This window comes from Schistocerca cancellata, chromosome 6 (genome assembly GCF_023864275.1).
Source record: "Schistocerca cancellata isolate TAMUIC-IGC-003103 chromosome 6, iqSchCanc2.1, whole genome shotgun sequence".
NCBI lineage: Eukaryota > Metazoa > Arthropoda > Insecta > Orthoptera > Acrididae > Schistocerca > Schistocerca cancellata.
The window spans coordinates 286,462,265-286,486,869 of record NC_064631.1 but is presented as its reverse complement, the minus strand read 5'-3'; the positions used below and the strand labels follow the sequence as shown (position 1 = coordinate 286,486,869).

Sequence of the window (24,605 nt, the reverse complement as noted above, 5' to 3'; positions counted from 1 at the left end):
CTAGATTTCAAACATGTTGACATGTTGACCGTACGTTGCCAAATTGTGCAGTTTCGTCCCTATACATTTTCACTACTCGTACATATTGATCACGTGTGACTGTCTGGTGACTGTACTAGGCCGTGTAAGTTAAATAAACAATGCTCTCAGTTAATTCTAAGCAGTTTGTTGTTGGTGTCTGTCCGTGCGACCCACAACGTGACAACGTTGTGAACCTTAGTTTACAGTTAACACTGTGCGAAAGTATATTTAAACGAAGTGAATTAGCGTCGTTGATGTGTTTGTGTCATTAACAAGTTTTGTATGAACGAAACAGATGCTTCTCCGATTATTAAAACTATCTTAAGACATAAATGTAGTAGATTTTTTGCAGGAATACATTTATTTTGCTATTGAGCTTGTAGTGGAATACGTTTGAAAGCTACAGGTAAGGGTCACTCGAGTGTATGTAGATGGGAAACTACCACCCGTGAAAATGTAATTTGCTACGAAATTCTCATATTGTATTTTTCAGCATTGGGCCACATAATTACGTACAGTAATTAAATACAATGAAATAACTTCGTTACAAGACGATCACTTGTTTTCCCCTTAGGCAGTATGGCTTCTGTAATTTGTTTCTTTTATTGCAAGCAATGAATTCTTTTTTCGATAGACTCGACTGCTGTCAAAATAATAAATCTATCCTGTGATGTTTAGACTGTAAGTCAACGTCCTTAAACTCCGTTTTATTTTTTGCATTTCTCATGAGAACTGTTTGATACTGACAGAGACTAGAATCTGCACAGGGTTTTGTTGTTGATGCATTTTACTATACTTGGCTCAATAAAAGAAAGAGCTTATTTTGTTTATTTCCTTAATTTAAAATTCTGATGCAGAAAACTCATTAGAACCAAAGTGCACCCAACATATTTACCTGTCATGGTGTTCACAACTTAAGAATTAAGCACTTCATTAGTACAATTTTGGGTAGTAATGTGCAATTCATGAAGATTCATTGTTTATATTAAGTCATGCAGTAGGAATGCTATTTGTATTTGTTGTAAATGGAAACGTATTAGAGAGTCAGAACATGATGTAAATCTTTTGGGCCAGAGTTTGATAGCCATCATCCTCCCTTTCTCTGAAATCCTGGTTGTGATCCATATGAGGTGATTCATAGTGTCATTATCAGAACTAAATGAAAGATAATGTTCCTTATGCAGACTAGATCTGAACAAGTGTGTGATGTGATTGTAATCATCATTGGCTGTATTCCATGGATCCCATGGAGAATGCTCATTGAGATAAGGAAAGAAAAGTCAAAATTTGGTACTTTAGTATTCTTCATGCTGATTACATGTACTTTTCTTTGAGGCTTCAAACTGATTTATTCTTGAATGTTCTTTGGTTCCTAAATTTTTTGTTTTATACATAGTGAAAATGATTTCATAGTTGCACACTGAGATGACCACATCTATATTTCTTTCCTTGCCTACTTTTTATTTTTAAATCACAAGGTTGGTACTAAAACTGACGAAATCTATAGTTATTTTATGTGCTAAAATAGACATACACAAATATAGACAGCAACTGCTTGAAATATAATGTTATCATCTTGCAGTTATTATTATTATTATTTTTTTTTAAGTGTGTTTGGTCTCATAATGACAATTAAAGCAGCTGAAATAAGGATGACTCAAAACATTTTGAGACCATTTTCTCAAAATAGATAAAAGTCCTAATAAAAACGCTAAAAATTTCAAATTGTACTTTTAACGAGATTAGTAAATACAATGTTGTAACTCTAGGTGCACAAAACCATTGTTTATTCCATCTCTGGATACCACTGTGAAGCGTACAGCCGAGGATACTTCCAGTTCTTTCTGTTCCATTTGTGTGTTGAGCACTGGAAGAATAATTGCCTACACGCCTCTGTGTGCACTGTAATTATAATCGAACTATTGAAAGAACACCCATGACAGCTGGTAGCTTGGTTGGCAATGTCACTACGCTCAATGTTACACTATGTTGGTACACTTTCAGTAGGCTATGTGCAACTATCAGTTGTAGGGGTAGCAATATGGGACTATCACCATGGCATCATTTATGAATTCTAGAGCTCAAACTGGCACTGATGTGAAGTGTCAGGGACATTCTTCCATTGTCCTGTCTGCAGTCTGACCTTGTCCTGGCATTCCCTACGTGACTGATATGTGGTTGGGGTTTTACTATATTCAGAGATTTATAATTTAAATCTAGTTCTTGAAACTTTCCAGTTAGGCTCCCTTTGTATAGTCTGCCTCTTCATCTGATAATTCATTTGTTTCAGCATCTCTGCGACACTCCCACACTTCAAATAAACCTGTGACCATTTGTGGTGCATTTGCATTTATTGTGGATCCAATACACCTGAGCAGTATTCTAGAATGTGTGACATGAGAGTTTTGTGAGCAATCTCTTTCGTAGACTAACTACATTTTCCTAGTATTTTGCAAATGATCTGAAATCTGTGACCTGAGTTACCTACAACTAAGCCTATGAGAGCATTCCATTTTCATATACCTACGCATCGTTAAAAAGAATTGACTGATTCAATTTGTTGCTTGTTGATATTGTAGTTAAATACTACTTATTTTCTATTCTTCTTTTGGGGGGGGGGGGGGGGGGGGGAGTGACATTTTACATTTCTGAACATGTGAAGCTAGTCACCAATTCTTGCACCACTTCGAAATCTTATTAAGACCCAACTGAATATTTGTGCAACTTTTTTGGACATTAATTTGGTAGATAATCACATCTGTGAAAAAAGTGAGGTTAATCTTAATGGTGTTTGTAACACCATTAACATAGAAATGAACAGCAAGGTTCTTGAACATATGAGACCTGGTGAGTCCAAGTAGCACAGGATAAAGACGACATGGAAATGAAGATTGAGAGGGGATAACAGGACTGAGAAAGGGAAACTGTTGAACAAAGGGTATTGGAACAGTGGGTGAGCAGAGATTGAGGCCAGGAGGATTACATGTGTGAGGGATGTGTTGCAAGCGAAAGTCCCATCTACGTGGTTCAGAAAAGCTGGTGCTGGAGGGAAGGATCCAGTTTGCATGGGTTGTGGAGCAGCAATCGGATTCGAGCATGTTGTGCCTAACAGCATGTCATGCCACTGGGTGGTCAACTCTGTTCTTGGTCCCAGTTTGGCAGTTAGCATTCATTCTGTGGGAGAGCTGGTTTGCAGTTAAGCCCACATAAAATGCTGCGGAAAAGTTGCAGCAGAGCTGGTTTATGACATGACTGCTTTCACAGGTGGCTCTGCCTCTAACATGGTAGGAGAAGCCCATGAAAAGACAGCAGTAGGATGTGCTGAGTGGCTGAATCAGGTAGGTCTCTCACCTTGATCTTCCTCAGGAGTGTGACACCTATGACTAAGGGTTGGGAGTGGGGTACGGATGGACCAGAAAAATACATGAAATTACATTCAGAGCATACAGGCATCTTGGCATTAAATATGAAAAGTGTGTGTGTGTGGGGGGGGGGGGGGGTTGATTTCTGGAAATGGACCACTTGACATGGAACGATCCCATTAAAAGTATCAGCCTTGAAAGTAGCTGTTCATGTTTTTGTGGCAGATGGTGACTGAATTGTAGAGAATTTTATACTTTAGTGATATATTTGGTGCCCCATACGACAATTTTAAAGACTACATCAATTTGCACCACCATCACCAAGATTTTGGTATAAAAGCTGAATAGAACTTCTTTAGTACCAGCAATGTCTGTGTGTGATGGCGTTGGAGGAATACCGAAATGGGTAATTTGAATATATTTTGATTAGTCCCAAAAATGCAACAAAACTTACTTTAATTTTGGTTGAAAAGCCTCAGATAGAATCATCTAGGATAAATCAAGAAGAATGAATGTCTTTTGCACACATGATTGCTGGAGCAAGAGAGAGATCAGCTGTTTGTTACAATTCATTTTTCAAGGGATCCATGTGAAAAAGTGTCTTGAGACTTGGTGCCTTTTGTTGCCAAAATTTAAGTCTCAGTAGTGTCAGCCAGAATTCAAAGTCTGCAGTTATGTCATCAGCTGGTGGGTTGGTAACATTTACTGAATTTTGTTTGAAGAATGTTATGTTTGGATTACTTTCATACATCTTTGTAGTTCTCCATATTCGTTCCACTTGCCACTCAGTTCCTGAAGCATTCTTTTTGGGTCAAAATTGTGATTTCCTGAGGAATTCATTAAAAAGTAGGCACAGAATTTAAACTGTTGTAACACTGATAAATAATTTTGGTGACAGAATTCCAGAATGGGATCCATTAGGTAACCCATCTGTGGTTTGAGAACTGGCTAAGTGGACCACTGGAGACTTGGAAATCTCTTGTAAACAATCCACGAATAGTCTTAGAAACTTTGGAAAAGTGCCCCACACGTGGCTTCTCTCGCATGGTAGTCAGGTGTATCCCCTTGGCTTTAACCTAATATTTCTGTCATAATTGTAGCACTTAAGCCACCACAGACAATGCAAGTTAGCACTGAAAGATAGCTCCAGGATCAGTAACAAATCCTTGCATATAATGGACTTGGTGAAAATTACATGCTAACTCAAAATGAGTTAAGTTGTATGAATGTGTACTTTACCGTGGTGTTTAGAAATTTTTCGGTGCACGATACAATACACTTTCTGTTGCTATCAGAATACATTTTACAATTATGAGGCAGTATGCTTAAAACGATAAACAATTGTGTTTCTTCGTTACAAATATTGTGTGTGACCACATCTTGGATAGTTGTGGGGATATCAGAAAACATACAAAATGAAGTTAAGGTATGTTGGAAATAAAAATTTGCAGTTGTCAGTTTCATTGCCACTGCTACCACTGGCTGGTATACTTCCACAGTGTGAGGAGTACCAAATGCATTATTACCCCAGCATCATCTTTGTTCCCAATGTCTAAAGAGGCCCAGAGGCTTCAATTTAAGTCAAGTGATGCATTAAAGCAGATTACTATTCTACACTTGAATGTAATCAGTCCCATTCTATCAGACATATTCACACCCACCTTAGAAGATGTACAGTATATTTGTGGTAAGTGGCCCCACCCAGTGCAGCTCACTCCACAAGTGCAAGCAGTTCCTAAATGTAAGAGATTTATGGAGTCTACCAGTAACTCTGTCTTGAAATGCAATAACTTTCTTGTCAATCATTAATTCACCACAAAGTGACTAAAACACAACTTCACAGTACACCGCCAATGATAGAAAGATACAAGATACCACATTTAACAATCCAATCCCTTTCCCACCAACACTACATAGGTCACTGATAACATCAAACTTACAAATTAAACATTTCTCAGCCACCGTTTGTATGAATGTATAAACCCATTTAACAAATGCAAGTAAGTATTCATTTAATAAACTGAACATGTGCTCAGTGAATTTATTTTGTCTACGCACATAAGAGAACTCGAAGGAGGTGCTGGCGAGGTATAGTCTGCCTGTAAAATTGAAAAGTCATAGATAAAAAGTGAATAGGGCCTTTTTGTAGGAAATTTAATGTAGTTTAGTTTTTTAACAGAAAACATTTTCACTGGAAGCCTCAGTTTTAGTTATTCAAGAAAACAAGATAGTGACCTGAAAAATGTTCCCCAAACTTACATTCCACCAGTTAGCATTTGTAGTATACTGTTGCTCTTGGCACTGCTTCCTACCACGGCACAAAAATATGTGACAACAGGGTGTATACGTCCCGGAAAATTCGGCGAAAACCCGGGAATTTTTTCATCCGGGACAAAACCGGGAAAACCCGGCAATTTTTTTATAATTCCATGAATTTTTGTGATTTTGACGGGTAAGAACCAAAGCTCTAACAAAGAATTTTATTTTAGCCCACTACTGCAGAATAATACTGAACCAATAAAACAGCTTGTGGTCGTGCGGTAGCCTTCTCGCTTCCCATGCCCGGGTTCGATTCCTGGCGGGGTCAGGGATTTTCTCTGCCTCTTGATGGCTGGGTGTTGTGTGATGTCCTTAGGTTAGTTAGGTTTAAGTAGTTCTAAGTTATAGGGAACTGATGACCATAGATGTTAAGTCCCATAGTGCTCAGATCCATTTTGAACCAATAAAACACAAACAAGGGAAAAAAATAAAACTTAAATTGCAAGGGAAATGCACCAATTACATCAACAAAACACAGTGCACACTCAAGCGTCTGCCAACAGCAAAATGTGTCAAAGGCTTTAGGACGAAGACTATGCAATACTTCATAACAAAATGAGTGTGACGTGAAAACGGTTTACATTAGGTTCATTTGAGCAGTTGCTAGAGGGCTCATGTACAGTTGAGTCACGTATGAGCACTACCTGTTCCACCTGTGGCTACTTTTAAGTGCGGCTGTTAGCTGTATCAGCAGTAGCAATAAGCAGCCAGACTTCAGAAATGTTCTTGTCAGACTCGCGCATGCGCAGATTAGTCTTCGTTATAGTGGGGAGGGGGCAGTCTCCACGTGACCCATGTTTAGGTTTAGTAATTTGTTATTTCCTCTTCCTTTACAGCTGTCACGTCAAATGACAACAAAGCGGATTTCTATGGCCGGGAGCTACCAATGAATTGAAATACATTCACATAATTATAGAAGACAAAAATATGTTGTTAGTTTCAGTTTTCTGATTTTTTATTTTATTTTTATTTCTAGGTTTTTGGCAGTCGAGCATTAATTGCCTTGCAGAACAATGAAATTATTTTTTTTAAATTTGCAAAAGAAATCTGGCTTTTATTAATCTTTACCGCAGAACCAGTCAATTTGTTTGAAAAGAAGTTTTTCATTACACACTATTGGCTAGTGTCAGCTGTTTGCTGAATTAAAAGTGCCCGTTTTTATCTTTTGGCACGCATGGCATTTTGTCATAATAAAGAATCAAACTAGAAATAATACAGTACTGGCACTCCAAGAAAATTTGCAGCCCTAAAACCGTACTGAAAAGCATAATATCAGGGTGGGGCCTACGTCTTTGTGAATCTGGACATATGAATGTGCATTTTCGGCCGAATTATCCATTTTAGTGTGGTTTACGAAATTCCGATGCTCTTGGAGTATCCACTGACGTCCTGCTTCGTTTATGATGTAATGTATGATCTTTTTAATGCAAATATGTACGAACATTTGGGCAATCTACGTCATCGAGCTGCGCACTCGCATTAACGCCTTCTTGGCGCTCTATGATAACTGCTGAAACAAATTCCAGGTTGCGGGAAAATATTGCGAATGGTAGTTAAAAACTTTACTTTCAAAGTAAATTTCATTTTTGAAAGATGAATTATGTTACGTGTGCAAATGTGCTTTGAACTTCTTAAATCACAGAGCGTTTGATTCTCACGTAAAGCGTAAACACTTAAAGAGCCAGCCACTGAAAAGGAACTTGAGCCCAGAAAACCAGACATTTATGTCATTATTTAAAATTTTGCTGGCACATTTGTGTGATGTATATTAAAGTGTAATGCACACAAAAAAGACCGATATTATACATGAAAGCTTAGCTTTACTTGTAGCTACACTATGTTTATTAATTTAAACCATTTGCGTGTTCACGCTACTGGTGGTGATGTTGCTATTGGCCGAGTACATCACGTGTCCTATACTCGGAATATCTGCCATTGTCGGCTGGCGAGATTACGTAACATGAGCTATGATTGGTCTATTAAAGTGCATCACAATCTCGATTCCAATGTTTTGGAAACTAAGGTGCTGTTTTTGGTGGAATTCAAATATATACTTTCATAATACGAAAAATATACAGCTTACTTGTTGCTGCACGCCAAAGATCTTTCCAAAACACACTTGGGGGGGGGGGGAGGTGGGGGGGGGGTCGTGGTTAGTTTTCTAAACTGCCGGGAAGTTAAACCAACTTATAAAACCTTAACCATTGAAAGGATTGATAAGTTTTACGGTTCCAAGGGAAAGTATACTGTCACTTAACAGGGAAAAAGTGTATTTTTAACCGGGAGTCTGGGAAAAATACAGGATTTTTTTTTCTTTGTCCACACATACTACCTGGATGACATGAATCTTTTCACCCAACTTTCTTTCGTTAAGTAGACTAAATATCATTTTTAAAGCCGTTGAGGTCTAGTGTTGTGGTTGTCTTGTTTACAGTGACTGCAGATACTGACTGAAAATCTGCGCTGGTTAAAAAAGTCAAGAAATATGGACCAGACAGCATTTGTCAGTGGTACTACATATTGTGCCCATATGGGAACATCATAGGAATTGTACCAGCTAAAATTATTTATGAAGGTTCATTCCATGACTCCTCATATTGTCAGTTGACAGGTCATGAACATGGTGTAAGTATAGCATACAGGGAATGTTTTCTTTTTAATATAAAATTCCGAATAGTGTTGTGAGATGTAAAAAATTTCAGTTTGTAAAGAAGTGGTTAACTTATGACAAGAGGTGTGAAAATTACTGTATTTATTCACCCATAATTGGGCTGGATGGTAGCAGTTGAATGCATGTAAATAAATTCATCATGCATTTCACTGACCTTCAGTCACTAAGTGTTCAGATGTACTTGCTGAAATGCACGGATTTGAGTTGTGCAGTTTTATCAACAGACTAAGCTGCATAGCTGTCTAACTGTGCCAAGACTATGAGATCCCCCCGCCCCCTTGGTTAACATAACTATGGCATCCAGGAAATTTTATTTAAGAAAAACAATTCTGTTCAAGGCATGGATGGCCATTGTGAGAGAGCTTATACATTAAACTCTTAGTGACCCTGACTTGGTTGTACATATACTGCTTCTGTATCATTTGCATTTCACCAAAGAATTTTCAGTTGATATGTGGAACTGGGTGGATGGCATTGAAATAACATTTGCATAAGCAACAGGATTGTTCGAGACAGCAAAACAAGCATGGCAGAATGACGTGTGCGGACACAGAACATAGAACTCCCTGCTCATAGGGTGGTAATAAATCTTGTAGAGAAGGAACAAAAGCAGTGCTGCGAAAAGTCATAATTTTATAATAGCTTAATGTCATTGCCTAAACTAGTGATCGTTAGGGAAATGGAACAGATCATTAACAATTTGTATGTGGATGCATTCAAAAGTAGACATTAAACGTGCAAAATCACCAGCATATTGAAAGTCCCAAAAACATATGTTAATGCAGGCAGAAAGCAAAGTGCTTCATACATTGTGTGTCAATAAAGACACTGTAGAGCTGCTAGTGGATGGAGGCTCTACAATGATCTTGTTGAGTGTCTCTGAATATCAACAAAAAAATAAGCCCATTGCTCCGGAGAACCAGCATGCAAGGGACTTGTGAAAGGTATGACATTGGTTTAATGGAGCAGCTATCTTTTTTTCTGAAGAACTAGGACTTTCCACAGGATGGGATAAACTACTACAGTCTAAAGGGGCCCTCACACGCTTAATGTTTATTGCACAATAATATTATGTCTGTAGATTGGCCAATGCCAAGAACAGCACAGTATGATTGCACAGTATTTATGCCCAGGAGGCATCAGTTAGAACTGTGCTTTTGTAGTGAACATGTTGGTACTCAACGATGTGGAACCTTTATGTATTATGACCGAGTTGCTTGTCTTGCAAAACACAAATACACATTACGCAGAATGGACAGAATAAACCTGAAAAGCTTCCAGTAAACGTTTCAGTGCACCTGGGGCCTATTCTCTGCAGCATAGAATCATAACACACAATGACTACTAATTGCAAAATCAACAAGTGAATATATATTTCTCTACGGTGTCAACTGTTGCAAAAGAAATAAAACAGTTATGTAGTGATTATTGATTGAAAGCTTATATGAGCTTATATCAGTGGTGTGACAACTGTTGCAATTGGGGAAAAAAGTATGCTCACTGGACAACTGACCTGATCTTATTTTGCCAACTCTGAAAACTACTGCAGATAAAATAAACATTTCTGTTTAATTTTGTGACACCATCCTCTGCAGTTTCCTTTTCCATTGTGGACAATGGGGTAGTTTGCATTTCCTAAACAGTCAGGACCCCATTTCTCAAAGTAAGGAATATTGCTTGATATACATCTTCCAGCATACTTCCTGATCTTTTTTCATTGGCTACTTTTTCAGTTACTTGTGGAAATTTGTTTGGACCTAATTGAATTTTTATTTATTTATTTATTTTTCGTCGGCCTTCTGACTGATTTGATGCAGCCCATCCAAATTTCTCTCCTGTGCCAATCGTTTCATCTCAGAGTATCAATTGCACCCTACAGCCTCAATTATTTGCTGGATGTATTCCAGTATCTTCTTCCTCAACTGCTTTTACCCTTTACAACTCCTAGTGCCATGGAAGTTATCCCATGATTCCATAACAGATGTCCTATCATTCTGTCCCTTCTTCTTGTCAGTGTTTTCCATATGTTCCTTTCCTTGCCAACTCTCATTTCTTACCTTGTCCGTCCACCTAATTTTCAACATTTTTCTGTAGCACCACATCTCAAACGCTACGATTCTCTTCTGTTCCGGTTTTCCCACAGTCTGTGTCTCACTATCATACAATGTTGTGCTCCAAACGTACATTCTCAGAAGTTCTACCTCAAGTTAAGATCTATGTTCAACACTAGCAGACTTCTCATGGCCAGAAATCTTTTTCTGCCGGAGCTAGTCAGTTTTTTACACCCTCCTTGCTCCATCAGTCGTGAGTTACCTTGCTGCCTAGGTTGCAGAATTGCATAACTTTGTCTGCTTCATAATCACCAATTGTAATGTTAAGTTTCTTGCTGTTCTCATTTCTGCTGCTTGTCATTACTTTCATCTTTCTTTAATTTACTCCCAATCCATATTCTGTACACATTAGACTGTTCATTCTATTCAACAATCCTTCTTCACTTTCACCAAGGATAGCAATGTCATCAGCAAATCTTATTATTGATATTCTTTCACCCTGAATTCTAATCCCACTCTTGAACTTTTCTTTTATATCTCTCATTTCTTCTTCAACGTATAGCTTGAAAAATAGGGGTGAAAGACTACAGCACTTCATTCGTGGCCTTCCAGTCTTATTGTTTCCTCTTGGTTTTTGTATGTGTTGTGTATTACCTGTCTTTCCCTATAGCTTACCCCTATTTTTCTCATAATTTTGAACATCTCGCACCCTTTAAATCGTCGAACACTTTTTCACATTTGACAAATCCAGTGGCTGGCCTTGATTTTTCTTCAGTTTTCCTTCCATTATGAGACACAATGTCAGAACTGCATCCCTGGTGCCTTTACCGTTCCTAAAACCAAGCTGATAGTCATCTAACAGATCCTGAATTTTTCTTCCATTCTTCTGTATATTATCCTGGGTGGATGAGCTGTTAAGGTAATTGTACCATAATTCTTATAATTGTTGGCTCTTCAGAATTGTGTGGATGAAGACTAACCAAAAGCGTGACATTATATCACCAATCTCATACATTCTACATACCATCATGAATAGTCGTTTTGTTGTCACTTCCCCCAATGATTTTAGAACAGATGTAATATTAAACTTCCTGGCAGATTAAAACTGTGTGCCAGACCACGACTCGAACTCTGGACCTTTGCCTTTCGCGGGTAAGTGCTCTACCAACTGAGCTACCCAAGCTGTGCTTGCCCGCAAAAGGCAAAGGTCCCAAGTTCGAGTCTCGGTCCAGCACACTGTTTTAATCTGCCAGGAAGTTTCATATCAGTGCACACTCCACTGCAGAGTGGAAATCTCATTCTGGACATGGAATATTATCTATCCCTTCTGCCCTATTTGATGCTGAGTCTTCCAAAGCTTTTTTAAATTCTGATTCCAATACTGGATCTCGTGTCTCTTCCCTGTTGAGTCCTGTTTCTTCTTCTATCACATCATCCACTGTTGTGGATGCCTTCAGTGTACCCTTTCCACCTATCTGCTATCTCCTCTGCATTTAAGACTGGAATTTGCATTGAACTCTTAATGTTATTGCCATTGCTTTTAATATCACAGAAGATTGTCTTGACTTTATGATATGCTGAATTTGTTCTTCCTATAAGCTTTCTTTTTTTCATGCAGCCATTTTGCTTTAGCTTCGCTGCTCATCCTATTTATTTCATTCCTGAGTGACTTGTATTTCTGTATCCTTAAATTTTCCTGAACATTTTTGACTTCCTTCTTTCGTCGATCAGCTGATGTATTTAATCTGTTATCCATGGTTTCTTGGCAGTTGTCTTCCTTGTGCCTAAGGTTTTCTTTCCAACTTCTATAACTGCTCTCTTTAGAGATGTCCAGCCCTAATCAACTGTATTGCCTACTGAGCTATTCATTATCACAGCATCTGTAGCCTCTGAGAACTTCAAATGCATCTTTTCATTTTTTACTACTTTAAGTCCCATGTCTTTGTGCAATGATTCTTCCTGACTAGTTTCTTAAAATTTAGCCTGCTCTTCATCATTACTAAATTGTTAAGTGAGTATATCTGCTCCTGGGTAAGCGTTACAATCCAGTATTTCATTTCGGAACCTGTGGCTGACCATGATGAAATCTAACTGGAAATCTTCCTGTATCTCCTAGCTGTTTCCAAGTATACCTCTTCCTCTTGTGATTCTTGAACAGAGTATTTGCGATTGCTATTACTGACTGATATTTATTGCAGAACTCGATTAGTCTTTCTCCTCTTGTGTCTACTACCAAGCCTGTATTGTCCCATAACCCTTTCTTCTACTCCTTTGCCTACAACTGTGTCCCAGTCCCTCATGACTATTAGATTGTCATCTCCCTGTGCCTACTGAATTACCCTTTCAGTTTCCTCATATACTTTCTCTCTCTGTCTCTTCATCATCGGCTTACAACATTGCATGTATACCATTGTCAGTGTTGGTTTGCTGTAGATTCTAGTGAGAACAAACATATCATTGAACTGTTCACAGTAACTCACTATGTGCCCTACCTTACTATCCATAACAAATCCTACTCCTATTATACCATTTTCTGTTGCTGTTGGTATTATGCTATACACATCTGACCAGAAATCCTTATCTTCCTTCCATTTCACTTCACTGACTGCCACTGTATCTAGATTGAGCCTCAGTATTTCCCTTTTCAGATGTTCTAACTTCCCTACCAAGTTCAAGCTTCTGACATTCCAAGTCCCGACTTATTGAACATTATCCTTTCATTGGTTATTCAATCATTTTCTCAAGGTCATCTGCCTCTTGACAGCCCCCTCACAGAGATCTGAATGGTGGACTTCTCCAGAATCTTAAGCCAATGGAGAGATCATCATGATACTTCGTCAGTTATATGTCACATGTCCTGTGGATACACATTGTGTCTTTAATGCGGTGTTTTCCATGTTCCATTGCCTTCTGCACCCTCATGCCATCGATCATTGCTGATTCTTCACCTTTAGGGGCAATTTCCCACTCCTAAAGGCAAAAGTGTGCTTTGAACCTCTGCCCACTTCTCCACCCTCTATGACAAGGCCATTGGCTGACTGAGGGTGATTTCCTATGCTCGAAGACTTTGGCAACATTGCAGATGATTTTTCTTCAAAATTTAGGGAGTAGCAGGAACCTATATCTGGGTGCACACTGTCAATACCCCCCCTCACACAGTCAACATCATTACGCAGTACTCAGTATATTGAGTGTGTGATGGCCTCTTAAGGCAAAAATGTCTCAATAGTTTATAGGAGCTTTCAAAAGTTCGCAAGGAGAGAATGCAGTCTACGGCTGATTGTCACTGTCCTCAGCTGTTTGACCTATGAAATGAAATGGCCAGATATCAGAAAGTAGTACTGGAGCCAGCCTTTTGTGAGAAACTGTTGACATCATGTGGAAAAACGTGTGAATTTGTGAGACTTGCTGAAGAATGTCTGACTTGGCAAAGATCACCAACTGGTGAAATTCAGTGTTGTTGTTATTCAACCAAATGCCGCTGACCATGCATGGTGAGACTTTTTCAACTCACTCTTCCCACAACTTATTTTCAAAAGTATAAGCGAATGCACAGTGTAACTATGGAATCCATCCTGAAACTTAAAGCAGACAATCTATATTTTGAAGAGTTTGAGAAAGTTACCATTGAAAACATGTGTTTCAAACCCATCTATCTCTGCATGTGGGTTTGAACACTTCCATCTTAAGGCTGCATGGCAAGCAGGCTCTGGTAACAAATGTTGTGGACACTGAGAAGTGAAAATCCATAGCTGAAATAAAGGAAGATAATTGTCTCCCATTACTCAACATTTTGGTACAAATAAATCTTGATGACCTATTATGTCAGGCTATTCACAGCAAACTGAAACACAAGGATATGTATTTTCATCCATCCAGTCATCTGCACCACTCAGTACAACAGTGTATTGAAGTGGTAATACACTTGTCTTGAATGCCAGTATACAGGGTGTTTCAGCACGATTACAAACTTTGAGGTGAGATAGAGTAAAACCTAGATGATGCAAAATCACATGTGCATGGTCAAAGCATTTTCTAGGTGCTGTACTGACAGCAAAAATCACAAGGAAAAAAGGACACAAACAGGGTGATAACACATGTTTATTATGCTTAGTACAGCAGAAACCAAAAAATAAGAACAAAAACACCCAAGAGTTGTCATTTAAGAAGGTGTGCGGTACTGACAGCAAAAAATACAAGGAAAAAGGGGGCAGACAGAGCGAGAAGACATGTTTATTATGCTTAATACAGCAGAAACCAAAAAATAAGAACTAAAACAGCCACCACTTGCCATTAAAGAAGGTGTTTCAAGTTATGGCCCACCCTACAATGCAGGCCACACATCTCTGGCAAATGAAAGATATGATTTTGTGGAAAACACCGGGCATGCCCTGGACTTCCCCGGCAGCTGCCACAATGTGTACACGAAGTTCCTCAGCACTGTTAATAGGGGTTTTATACACCAATGTCTTACATATACCCAGAGGAAGTAGTCTAGACAAGTGAGGCCTGTTGATCTCGCTGACCAATACACCAGGCCTGTGAGACCTGCTTCACAGTCCAGGGCTGTAATTTTGAAAACCTTTGGTGTTGATTGTTGTCAGTTTTTATTCTTATTTCTTGCTTTCTGCTGCAATAAGCATAACAAACATGTTTTCTCACTCTGTTCATGTCCTTCCTTTCTTGTTTCATCAGATCTGTGTTATAAATGTACAATGAAAGACAAGATATTAAAAGACATATATTATAGCAACTCATTGAAGCTGAGAGACAAACCTATCATAATCAATGGGTGCAATGCCACCTCCTACTCCATTTCTTGACACTGTCACTGCCCACACTGACACAAGTAGTTCACCATGGCATAATGCACACAATTTTGCCAGTAGGTGGTGTTGGTGATGGTATGCTGATAAAAAAAGATTATAAAATCCAACGTTTTCTGTTGTATGAACATGGAGATTCGTTTTACATATTTAGAACATATTTTGCTTCCAGAAAACTTAGATGTCCTTAGTATGCCAAGATGTGAAATTGATTAATGTTGGATAAGAGGTCTTCTATATGTGCATGTTGTTTTGTACCATTCATTGCTCTCATGACTTTTTTCTAAACAAGAACAGTGTGTAAGTTAGAGTGACAAGTACAAGGTACCATACTATACTGTCTGACTAATAAAGTGAAGCACCCTGAACATACAGCTGGATGTTGATGTAACTATGTACTCATGGATGTGTATGTAAATAATTACGTTCGAAATAAATTTGTTGGTTGCGAATAGCTTGGCATCAGCTGTGTTAGGTGTAGATTTTCAACCTATTAATAATATAGGAAAATGTCACTGCTGATGCCAAGATATTTGCAGTCAGCAAATTTATTTCGGAATAATTTTTGACAGGCGACAATTGTCATTAAAGTCTGTTCATCCAGATACAAGTAAATTAATGATTGTAGTTGCAATTCTCTTGACAAGTGAACAGCCACCAGAGTGCATTAGTGTTGTTCGTGTTTAGTGTTGTTTTGCTAGACCTGGTAAATTACATAAGCTGTGTGGACAGCATCAGATACTGACTAGTACTGTGAAGGACATGAAGATGATGCGTACCCATGTAAGGCAGCTTTATCAGCACCTGACAAACTCAAGAAGGGACCTCATTGTGGTTCTCCATTAGGGAATGCAAACATGAAAAAATATCAAGTATATAAAAGCCTAATTTAATTTTCAAACTGAAATCTTCAACAGTCTGCAAAACATTGGTTGCTCTGCTAATAACTCGAAAATAAAAGGCTATGTTAAGAAATGTATTTGAAAGCACTTGGCAGCTTTCAGTCACAAAAGCCCATTTTGATTTCATTTAGCAGGAGAGCTGCATGATCGTACACATACTGTTTTACATATGTGTTGATTTTTGGTTTGGGATTGTGATAATTTGGTTTGGGATTGTGTGGTCTTTGATACAGTTTGATGCAGCTCTCCATGCTAATCCATCATGTGTAATCCTCTTCATCTCCTGGTTAATACCTGAACCCACATCTTGACACTACTTGGTCTCAGTCTCCCTCTACAAATTTCACTTCCCCCCCCCCCCCCCTCCCCCCCACCCTTTGCCAGACTGACTATTTCTTGATGCTTCAGGACTTCTCCTTTCAACTAGTCCCTTCTTTTAGTCAAATTGTGCAATAAATTTATTTTCTCCTCAGTTTGATTTAACCTCTTCATTAGTTATATTATCTACACATCCAATCTTCAGCGTTCTTCTGTTGCGTCACATTTTAAAAACTTATGTTCTGTTCTTGTGTTAACTGTTTATTGGGCACATTTTACGTCTGTGCAAGGTTACACTCCAGACAAATATTTTCAGAAAAGACGTTATAACACATAAATTTATATTAGTTTTTAGCAAATCTGTATGAGAAAAAAGTCCTGATTTGTTGTTAATTTTTCCAGCTGTCTGTGATCACTGATTGAACAGCTTCTGGCCAGTCCCAAACAGTTTGGAGCTGGGGAGTCCTCTGCTCGTGCAAAATTTTCCACCCTAGGTGTACCTGAGACGGTTGGAAACTGCTGCTTGAATGAACTTTGTGTGTCTACTCTGGATTTCAGCCTCCACCTTTTATCTTGTGAGCTAATGTAACACCGAACTCTATACATACTCGTAACAACCTCCTACACCCTGCAGATAAACTTCAGACACGACAGTCCCATTTCACAAAAGAAAGGTCCCATTGTGTTGAAAGAAAGAATGCTTTCAAATTAACCAGCTAAAGTTACCATTCTATATCTCCATCTGTGCAACTGAAACTATTTTTAATAGTAATGCTTTGCTGTCCAATTAGAAGAAAACATTAGTGGATAAAAAACTTCGGTAAGCTCGTCTTTCAGAAAGTTGTTATGGGAGACGAGCCTCCTGGAAAGCCTGAAAAAATCTGAAGATATACCAGTGAACAAAAAGCTTTGAGTTCTTCAATTTTGTTGTTGCATGACTGTATCTCTTGTATTCTGGTCTATGGCATTTGCTTGTTCCTGTTTTACAATTAGCTGTAGTATTTATCTTTGGCAAATCTTTTATAAAGGCTAGGACCAGGCGTCAACTTCCTGCATCAGTGTAAAATTATATTATTTGATGTGTCAAACATGTGGAATAGTGTCTGATTAAAACTAGTTCTTAGATTCTTAAATCAATTTTTCCCCCTTTTTCTTCCTCACCTGCACAGTATACTTTCTAATGTAATTTAATAAATAACAGTTTGTCTTCTATTTTGAGTACCTTTACCCTACAACTGCTTTCATTCATAGTTATTGTAGTATGAATTTTGACAAGTATCATTTTAATCCACTTTCTGGTATGAAAGAGTCAGTAATAAACAATAACCAGTTGCATACTGTTTTGTGTAATACTCATTTAATCCCCTGGCCATTTTGGGTAAAGGTTCACATTGAAATAGAAGTAAAAATCAGTTGTGAATACAAATTTATGCAATGCGCCATGATATTTTAAAAACTGAAGAAACACTAAAACGAGTAATGACTCAAGTTGAAAGAGAAATGAAATAAAGAGTACTTAATGGTGAGTGAATAGTTTTGTATTTGCAGGCATTAGTGGTAGATGGTCAGCTAAACACGTCATTAAAATGTATGCTACATATTAATAAAGAATTTATCTTTTTCTGCATTTTTCCTGAAGATTTATTGCATCATAAATCAGCAACAAAGCTCCGTTGCAATCATGCACATATTACAACCAGTTTTTTGCAGATTGGTTTCCATTTAAATCAAAGAGTGGAGGTTTATTTATTTGCCATTAATATTTGTTTCTGTCTTGCACTGCATATATTCTGTCTTTAAGGTAAAAATAAAGTTCTCTCTTTTTGGTTGAACAAAAAATGCTGTAATGCCAACAAAGTTTTCTGTTTGTTTACTCTAGGAGGCCATCAAAGGTATCCCACCAGGTAGCACGTGCTGCACCTGGTTTGCATCTGATGTGTTCTGTAACAAACCAACAGTCTCATTCAGTCTCTGCAAACCCTGTGACATCTGCCAAAGATAATAAGAGAAATAACATTGCATGTTCTACTGATCCTCTTTATGGAACTATTCTCAACAGCAGCAGTTCTGTTAACAGCGCCATAGGTAATTCATATTATGTGGTGTATTCATATTTGTGATGTCCTCAGGAATACTACATAAAATTTGATTCTGCTTCAGTTTTCACTGCAGGTTAATGCTGTGTTGCCTTCACAGTATCATGTTTTTTTACTATTAGAGTAACATTTATGTTCTAGGAGACAGTGATGTTGAACTTCCATTAATTATGGCTAATTTGAAGTTACGTGATGTTGGAAGTGAAGTACCAGATGCTGTAATCCTGGAAAATATGGACTCTCAAAGAAGGATCACCAGAAGCTGTTCGAAGCCAACTGATTTTGCTACACAGAACAGACGATGCAGTTTGAAACCAGCCAAAATGGATGTGGCAGATATTGAGAGTTATTATTTGAATAAGAAATTTCAGAAACCACTTGCGAGACACCTGGAAACTATATATGAGGAGCCAGTAATTAGAAAAAATGGTTCATGTTGCATTCTTGGGCCTAAGAAACCAAGAAAAATAATATTTACGGGGATATCTAAAGCCAAAGAAAAGAAGAGGAAAGCAAATATTAAAAAACTGAGTAGAAACTTTGCGTCTAGAAGGGCCAGTTTCTCAGCAGATGATTTTTTAATGCATTTAACTGGCATAATGTTGGAAGATGTGAGCAAGACTGACATATGACCTTGAAATATTAGTAGCTGAAATGTAAACAGGATTAAAGTTCAAAATCAATTTAAGGATTGATTGAGAAGAAGCATGGACCTGTGGACGTATCTCACAAAAATATGAACAACAGTTATCTCCTGTAGTGCCAAAGTGCTACCAAATTTGTCATGTACCAAACTGTTTCATCTAGTGTTCAGAAGAGTTCCCTGAAGAAAGTGAATGGACAGATTGTTGTTTGTAACAACAGATTTCAGAGGCAGAAATCATAGACATGTGATGATTCGTTTGAAAAATCCTTGACTATGACGTCAACTGTATCAGTGTCAGAAATAAATTTGTTAAGTGGCTTAATGTTAAAAAAAGAAAACTTCTTGTGTGGTCTAGTGTTTCAGACCACCGTAAATTTGAACATATTAAATTCTAGCTGAATTTGCTGGGTAAAGGTCTGCTAGTAATCCTAGTACTTGCGTAATTGTAATTACCATAATAACGAGGAATTTTTCAAATGCCATAAGCTGAAATACATTGAAAGTATCACCTAAAATTAAAATATTGGTGTTGTATATTACTGTACAAATTAACTGGTTCTTCAAATATGTATACATTCACTATTTTCACCAATTTGGAATTTCTTTGTTGAAAAAATTATTCATTTTTCTTACATATCATCACTATGTAATATAAGTATTTATAATAACATTAATTTTCCCATATAATTTAATTCTGATTTTTGTCCTAAATATTCAGAATTGTACGTAACCTTTTGTGTGGTATTGATATTGAAATTTAATTGTAACTCATTATAAGTATAGTAAAACTAAATTTTAGTATAATTTATACTGGCGCAGATGTTATCCAACAGGGTAACGCTGTGCACATATTTTTTTTTTTTTTAATTTTTATTTTTTTTTCCCCCTTCACAATTCTGAAAGTAACATAATTAGGTACATCTAGCAACATAAAAATTTTGGCAGATTTAGGTGTACTTTGTAATTTAACAGAATCCTGTGTAAAACCCAAACCCCGTTAAGAATGTCTGTAAGAAAGAAAAAGATGCAAACATTTTAAAAATTATCATTATGTTTTCGCATTTGTTTCAATGTCCATGCATATGGTGCACACACAAATTTACATAAGAAGGTACAAATGAGATGAATAATAGCATAAAAGAATTCCCCCCCCCCCCCCCCTCAACTTCATTTGATTCATTGTCCATTTTCATGTAGCTAAATGAAAGATCATATTTTAAATGATTCACAAATATTTTTACAAATAAAAATAGTTGGTCCATGATAACAACCTACTTGGTCCACATCTGTTCACCATAGCCGATGTCTTAGGCCTTTTGGTTCCCTTTTTGCCTTCAACATTCAAACAGCAGTTCAAATTGTCTTAATCTGGTGTCTTCCATTAGTATAAGCTGTTCTGTTACCTGAGATACAAATTGTGAAAATATTTTTATTGCTGTATTACTTCAGAAAACTGGCATCTGACTAGTAAAACTGATAAGTGTTGTGGAGTGTAAAGAATGTGTGAAGTGGGTATGAATTACAGATTTCCTTACATCTTAAGTGCAAACTCATAGCAAAATTATAAGTTCCTTTTACATGGCATAAACATAAACACTCAATATGGTAATAAATATACATTTCATAAGGATAATAATTTCTACTAAGTGTAAAAGACAAGTTACATACTCAATGAGATTAATTTGCTTCATGTCAGATGAAGTATTAAATCAGTAACATTCCTTATAGGCAAATTGTCAAATCTAATACTTAATGTGAATTTTAAACTATGGTTTAGACAAAGCCAGAATTTGCAAATTTTACATCTCCCCCCCCCCTCCCCCCCAATCCTCCTCAGACTAATGTATTTCAGTGTATAGCTGTGCAGAACCTCACAACTATTATATTTCAAAATAATCATTTGGGGAGAACGAATGATACGTAGAAATAAGAAAGCTTGAAAGAATTACTAAATATATTAATAATATTGGGGTTGCAAAATAGAGATTTATGATACTTCATGAGTGCTTACTTTAAACTGAAGAAGTACATAAGAAAGGCCCAAAAAAAATCAACTGTATATGGGTTGAAGAAAAAATTCCGCACTGGGATGTTGGCATGCAATCCCTCATCCAGATCAAGACAAAAGTTTATCAAGCAAAATCAGATGGTAGGTGCACCAGATAACCAAGCTGCTGTTGTTGCTCAGTTGTGTGGTACCCTCAAAAGCACCATCCCAATGAGAATGTTTTTCATCGCCTGGAGCAATGCCTTTGGGAAACCAGTAATCTTCAGCCACAAGTAATGGACAGAGATTGCTCAAGAAGTAGACATACCGCACAAAAACAGGACGTGATTCTTGAAACCGTTCACCAATCACCTCAGTGAAGTATCCATGATATTGCAATGTAGTTCCAGATGTCTCAAAGACTGGTTGTTATAGTGTTGCATGATGAAGAACTGGGTCCATATCATTACACATTCGGTAACTCAGCACCAGCGGCCAGAAGATTGCATTCTACAAGTACAGTTTTGTGAATGAGTTGTGCACCAAGTGGAGGATAGCAGACCTTTTAGAAATAATGTGTTACGGACTGACGCTTAAATCTATACTCGATTCAGCACCAGTGGCCAGAAGATTGCATTCTACAAGTACAGTTTTGTGAATGAGTTGTGCACCAAGTGGAGGATAGCAGACCTTTTAGAAATAATGTGTTATTGACTGACGCTTAAATCTATACTCGATGTTAACAAATTTCTCTTCTTCAGAAACGCTTTCCTTGCCATTGCCAGTCTACATTTTATATCCTCTCTACTTCGACCATCATCAGTTATTTTGCTCCCCAAATAGCAAAACTCCTTTACTACTTTAAGTGTGCCATTTCCTAATCTAATTCCCGCAGCATCACCCGTCTTAATTCAACTACATTCCATTATCCTCGTTTTGATTTTGTTGATGTTCATCTTATACCCTCCTTTCAAGACACTGTTCATTCCGTTCAACTGCTCTTCCAAGTCCTTTGCTGTCTCTGACAGAATTACAATGCCATCGGCGAACCTCAAAGTTTTTATTTCTTCTCCATGGATTTTAATACCTACTCCGAAATTTTCTTTTGTTTCCTTTACTGCTTGCTCAATATACAGATTGAATAGCATCAGGGAGAGGCTACAACCCTGTCTCACTCCCTTCCCAACCACTGCTTCCCTTTCGTGTCCTTCGACTCTTATAACTGCCATATGGTTTCTGTACAAAGTGTAAATAGTCTTTTGCTCCCTGTATTTTACCCCTGCCACCTTCAGAATTTGAAAGAGAGTATTCCAGTCAACATTGTCAAAAACTTTCTCTAAGTCTACAAATGCTAGAAATGTAGGTTTGCCTTTCCTTAAACTATTCTCTAAGATAAGTCGTAGGGTCAGTATTGCCTCACGTGTTCCAACATTTCTACGGAATCCAAACTGATCTTCCCCGAGGTCAGCTTCTACCAGTTTTTCCATTCGTCTGTAAAGAATACGCGTTAGTATTTTGCAGCTGTGACTTATTAAACTGATAGTTCGGTAATTTTCACATCTGTCAACACCTGATTTCTTTGGGATTGGAATTATTATATTCTTCTTGAAGTCTGAGGGAATTTCGCCTTCTCATACATTTTGCTCACCAGATAGTAGAGTTTTGTCAGGACTGGCTCTCTCAAGGCTGTCAGTAGTTCTAATGGAATGTTGTCTACTCCCGGGGCCTTGTTTCAACTTAGGTCTTTCAGTGCTCTGTCAAACTCTTCACGCAGTATCATATCTCCCATTTCATCTTCATCTACATCCTCTTCCATTTCCATAACATTGTCCTCAAGAACATCACCCTTGTATAGACCCTCTATATACTCCTTCCACCTTTCTGCTGTCCCTTCTTTGCTTAGAACTGGGTTTCCATCTGAGCTCTTGATATTCATGCAAGTGGTTCTCTTTTCTCCAAAGGTCTCTCTAATTTTCCTGTAGATCACATAACTAATGAGGAGGTATTGAATAGAATTGAGGAGAACAGGAGTTTGTGGCACAACTTAACTAGAAGAAGGGATCGGTTGGTAGGACATGTTCTGAGGCATCAAGGGATCACCAATTTAGTACTGGAGGGCAGCGTGGAGGGTAAAAATCATAGAAGGAGACCAGAGATGAATACACTAAGCAGATTCAGAAGGATGTAGGCTGCAGTAGGTACTGGGAGATGAAGAAACTTGCACAGGATAGAGTAGCATGGAGAGCTGCATCAAACCAGTCTCAGGACTGAAGACCACAACAACAACAACATGGACTAACAAATCTAGCTTAACTCCTGAAGCTATTTACAACCTCTACAACAGCTGTTGTTGGTTGGAACAGGGCCCATATCAACAGCGAATGTAGCTTTCGGGCATGCTTTGTCATAAATCTGTGGGCTGGAATTCTGGGAGTTTTTCTTTTGGGCCCTTACCTATTGCCGGACATGTACACTTTGCTTGCCCATTAAAAATGTTTCAGTTGGTGTACGGCGGCACCTACAGTTTCAGTATGATGGTGCACCTCCACAATTCAGAATGAATATGCATAACTATGTAAATGAAGTGTTCCTGGGGAAATGGATTGGTCAGGGAGGTCCAGTGTTCTGGCCTCCTGGTTCCCCAGACCTTAATCTGCTAGATTTTCATTTTTGGGGACACACAAAGGAATAAGTTTATAATACTCAACCCACAAATGTGCATGTCGCTTCAGCAATGCTGGATGCAGATATGTTGTGTACAGTCCAGCAAAGTTTGAACCAGCGAGCGGTGAAGTGTTTGCAGATGCGATGTGGTTGCTTTGAACATCTCCTCTAAAGTGAACGTTGCTCATATGTGTACGTACCCGCTCTGTGAAGATACGCCAGATGTTAAACATCATGGACAAAACAAACTGGTTGTTTATGTGTGGGAAGTTTATATTTTGTCTTAATGTTTAAATAAAGATAACAGTAACAGAAAGAATTACACAAGATATCACTTTGTGTGGGGAGTCTCTACAATTGCAATCAAAAGGTTGAATTGGAACAACCTTGGAATCTTTCTCAAATAAAATTCAAAAAGAAATTCTTTCTAGGCACTTTAAATGTAAATTCTCTACTCAAGACTGGTAAACCAAAAGCTAGAAATACTTTTAGAGCAAACAAAATACAGATTTAAGCAGTTCAAGAAGAAAGGTTCCTAGATGAAATTGTAGTAGATACTTGTAATTACAGAATCTTCAAAGGCAAACCAGCAATCAAAATTATGAATCGGATTCCGTTACTGGATACAGCTTTCTGTGCTCGTAAAAGTATAATAGGAAATGCAACAGAATTTAAATTCACCTCGGAGAGAATAACTTTCCTATCAATTAAATGCAAAAACAATATATACATACTTGTTAAT

At 37.8% G+C, this 24,605-nt stretch overlaps 1 protein-coding gene across 2 annotated transcripts; it reads left to right on the top strand.

Annotated features, from left to right (window-relative positions):
* On the top strand, nt 1–20,162 carry LOC126088536 (uncharacterized). Of its 2 annotated transcripts, none has more exons than XM_049906714.1 (4): nt 1–124; nt 8,137–8,327; nt 18,350–18,555; nt 18,708–20,162. In XM_049906714.1, exons 2-4 carry the CDS (start codon nt 8,317–8,319, stop codon nt 19,196–19,198), a joined length of 708 nt encoding a protein of 235 aa, XP_049762671.1. In that variant the 5' UTR covers nt 1–124; nt 8,137–8,316; the 3' UTR covers nt 19,199–20,162. The 2 variants fall into 2 exon arrangements, with proteins under 2 accessions (XP_049762671.1, XP_049762670.1); XM_049906713.1 differs by lacking the exon at nt 1–124 and adding an exon at nt 160–427.
* The last annotated feature ends 4,443 nt before the right edge of the window (nt 20,163–24,605 follow it).

Coding starts and splice junctions, on each gene's coding strand:
- LOC126088536 (XM_049906714.1), top strand. Junction 18,556..18,707: donor TTCTGTTAACAGCGCCATAG/GTAATTCATATT, acceptor TTTATGTTCTAG/GAGACAGTGATGTTGAACTT.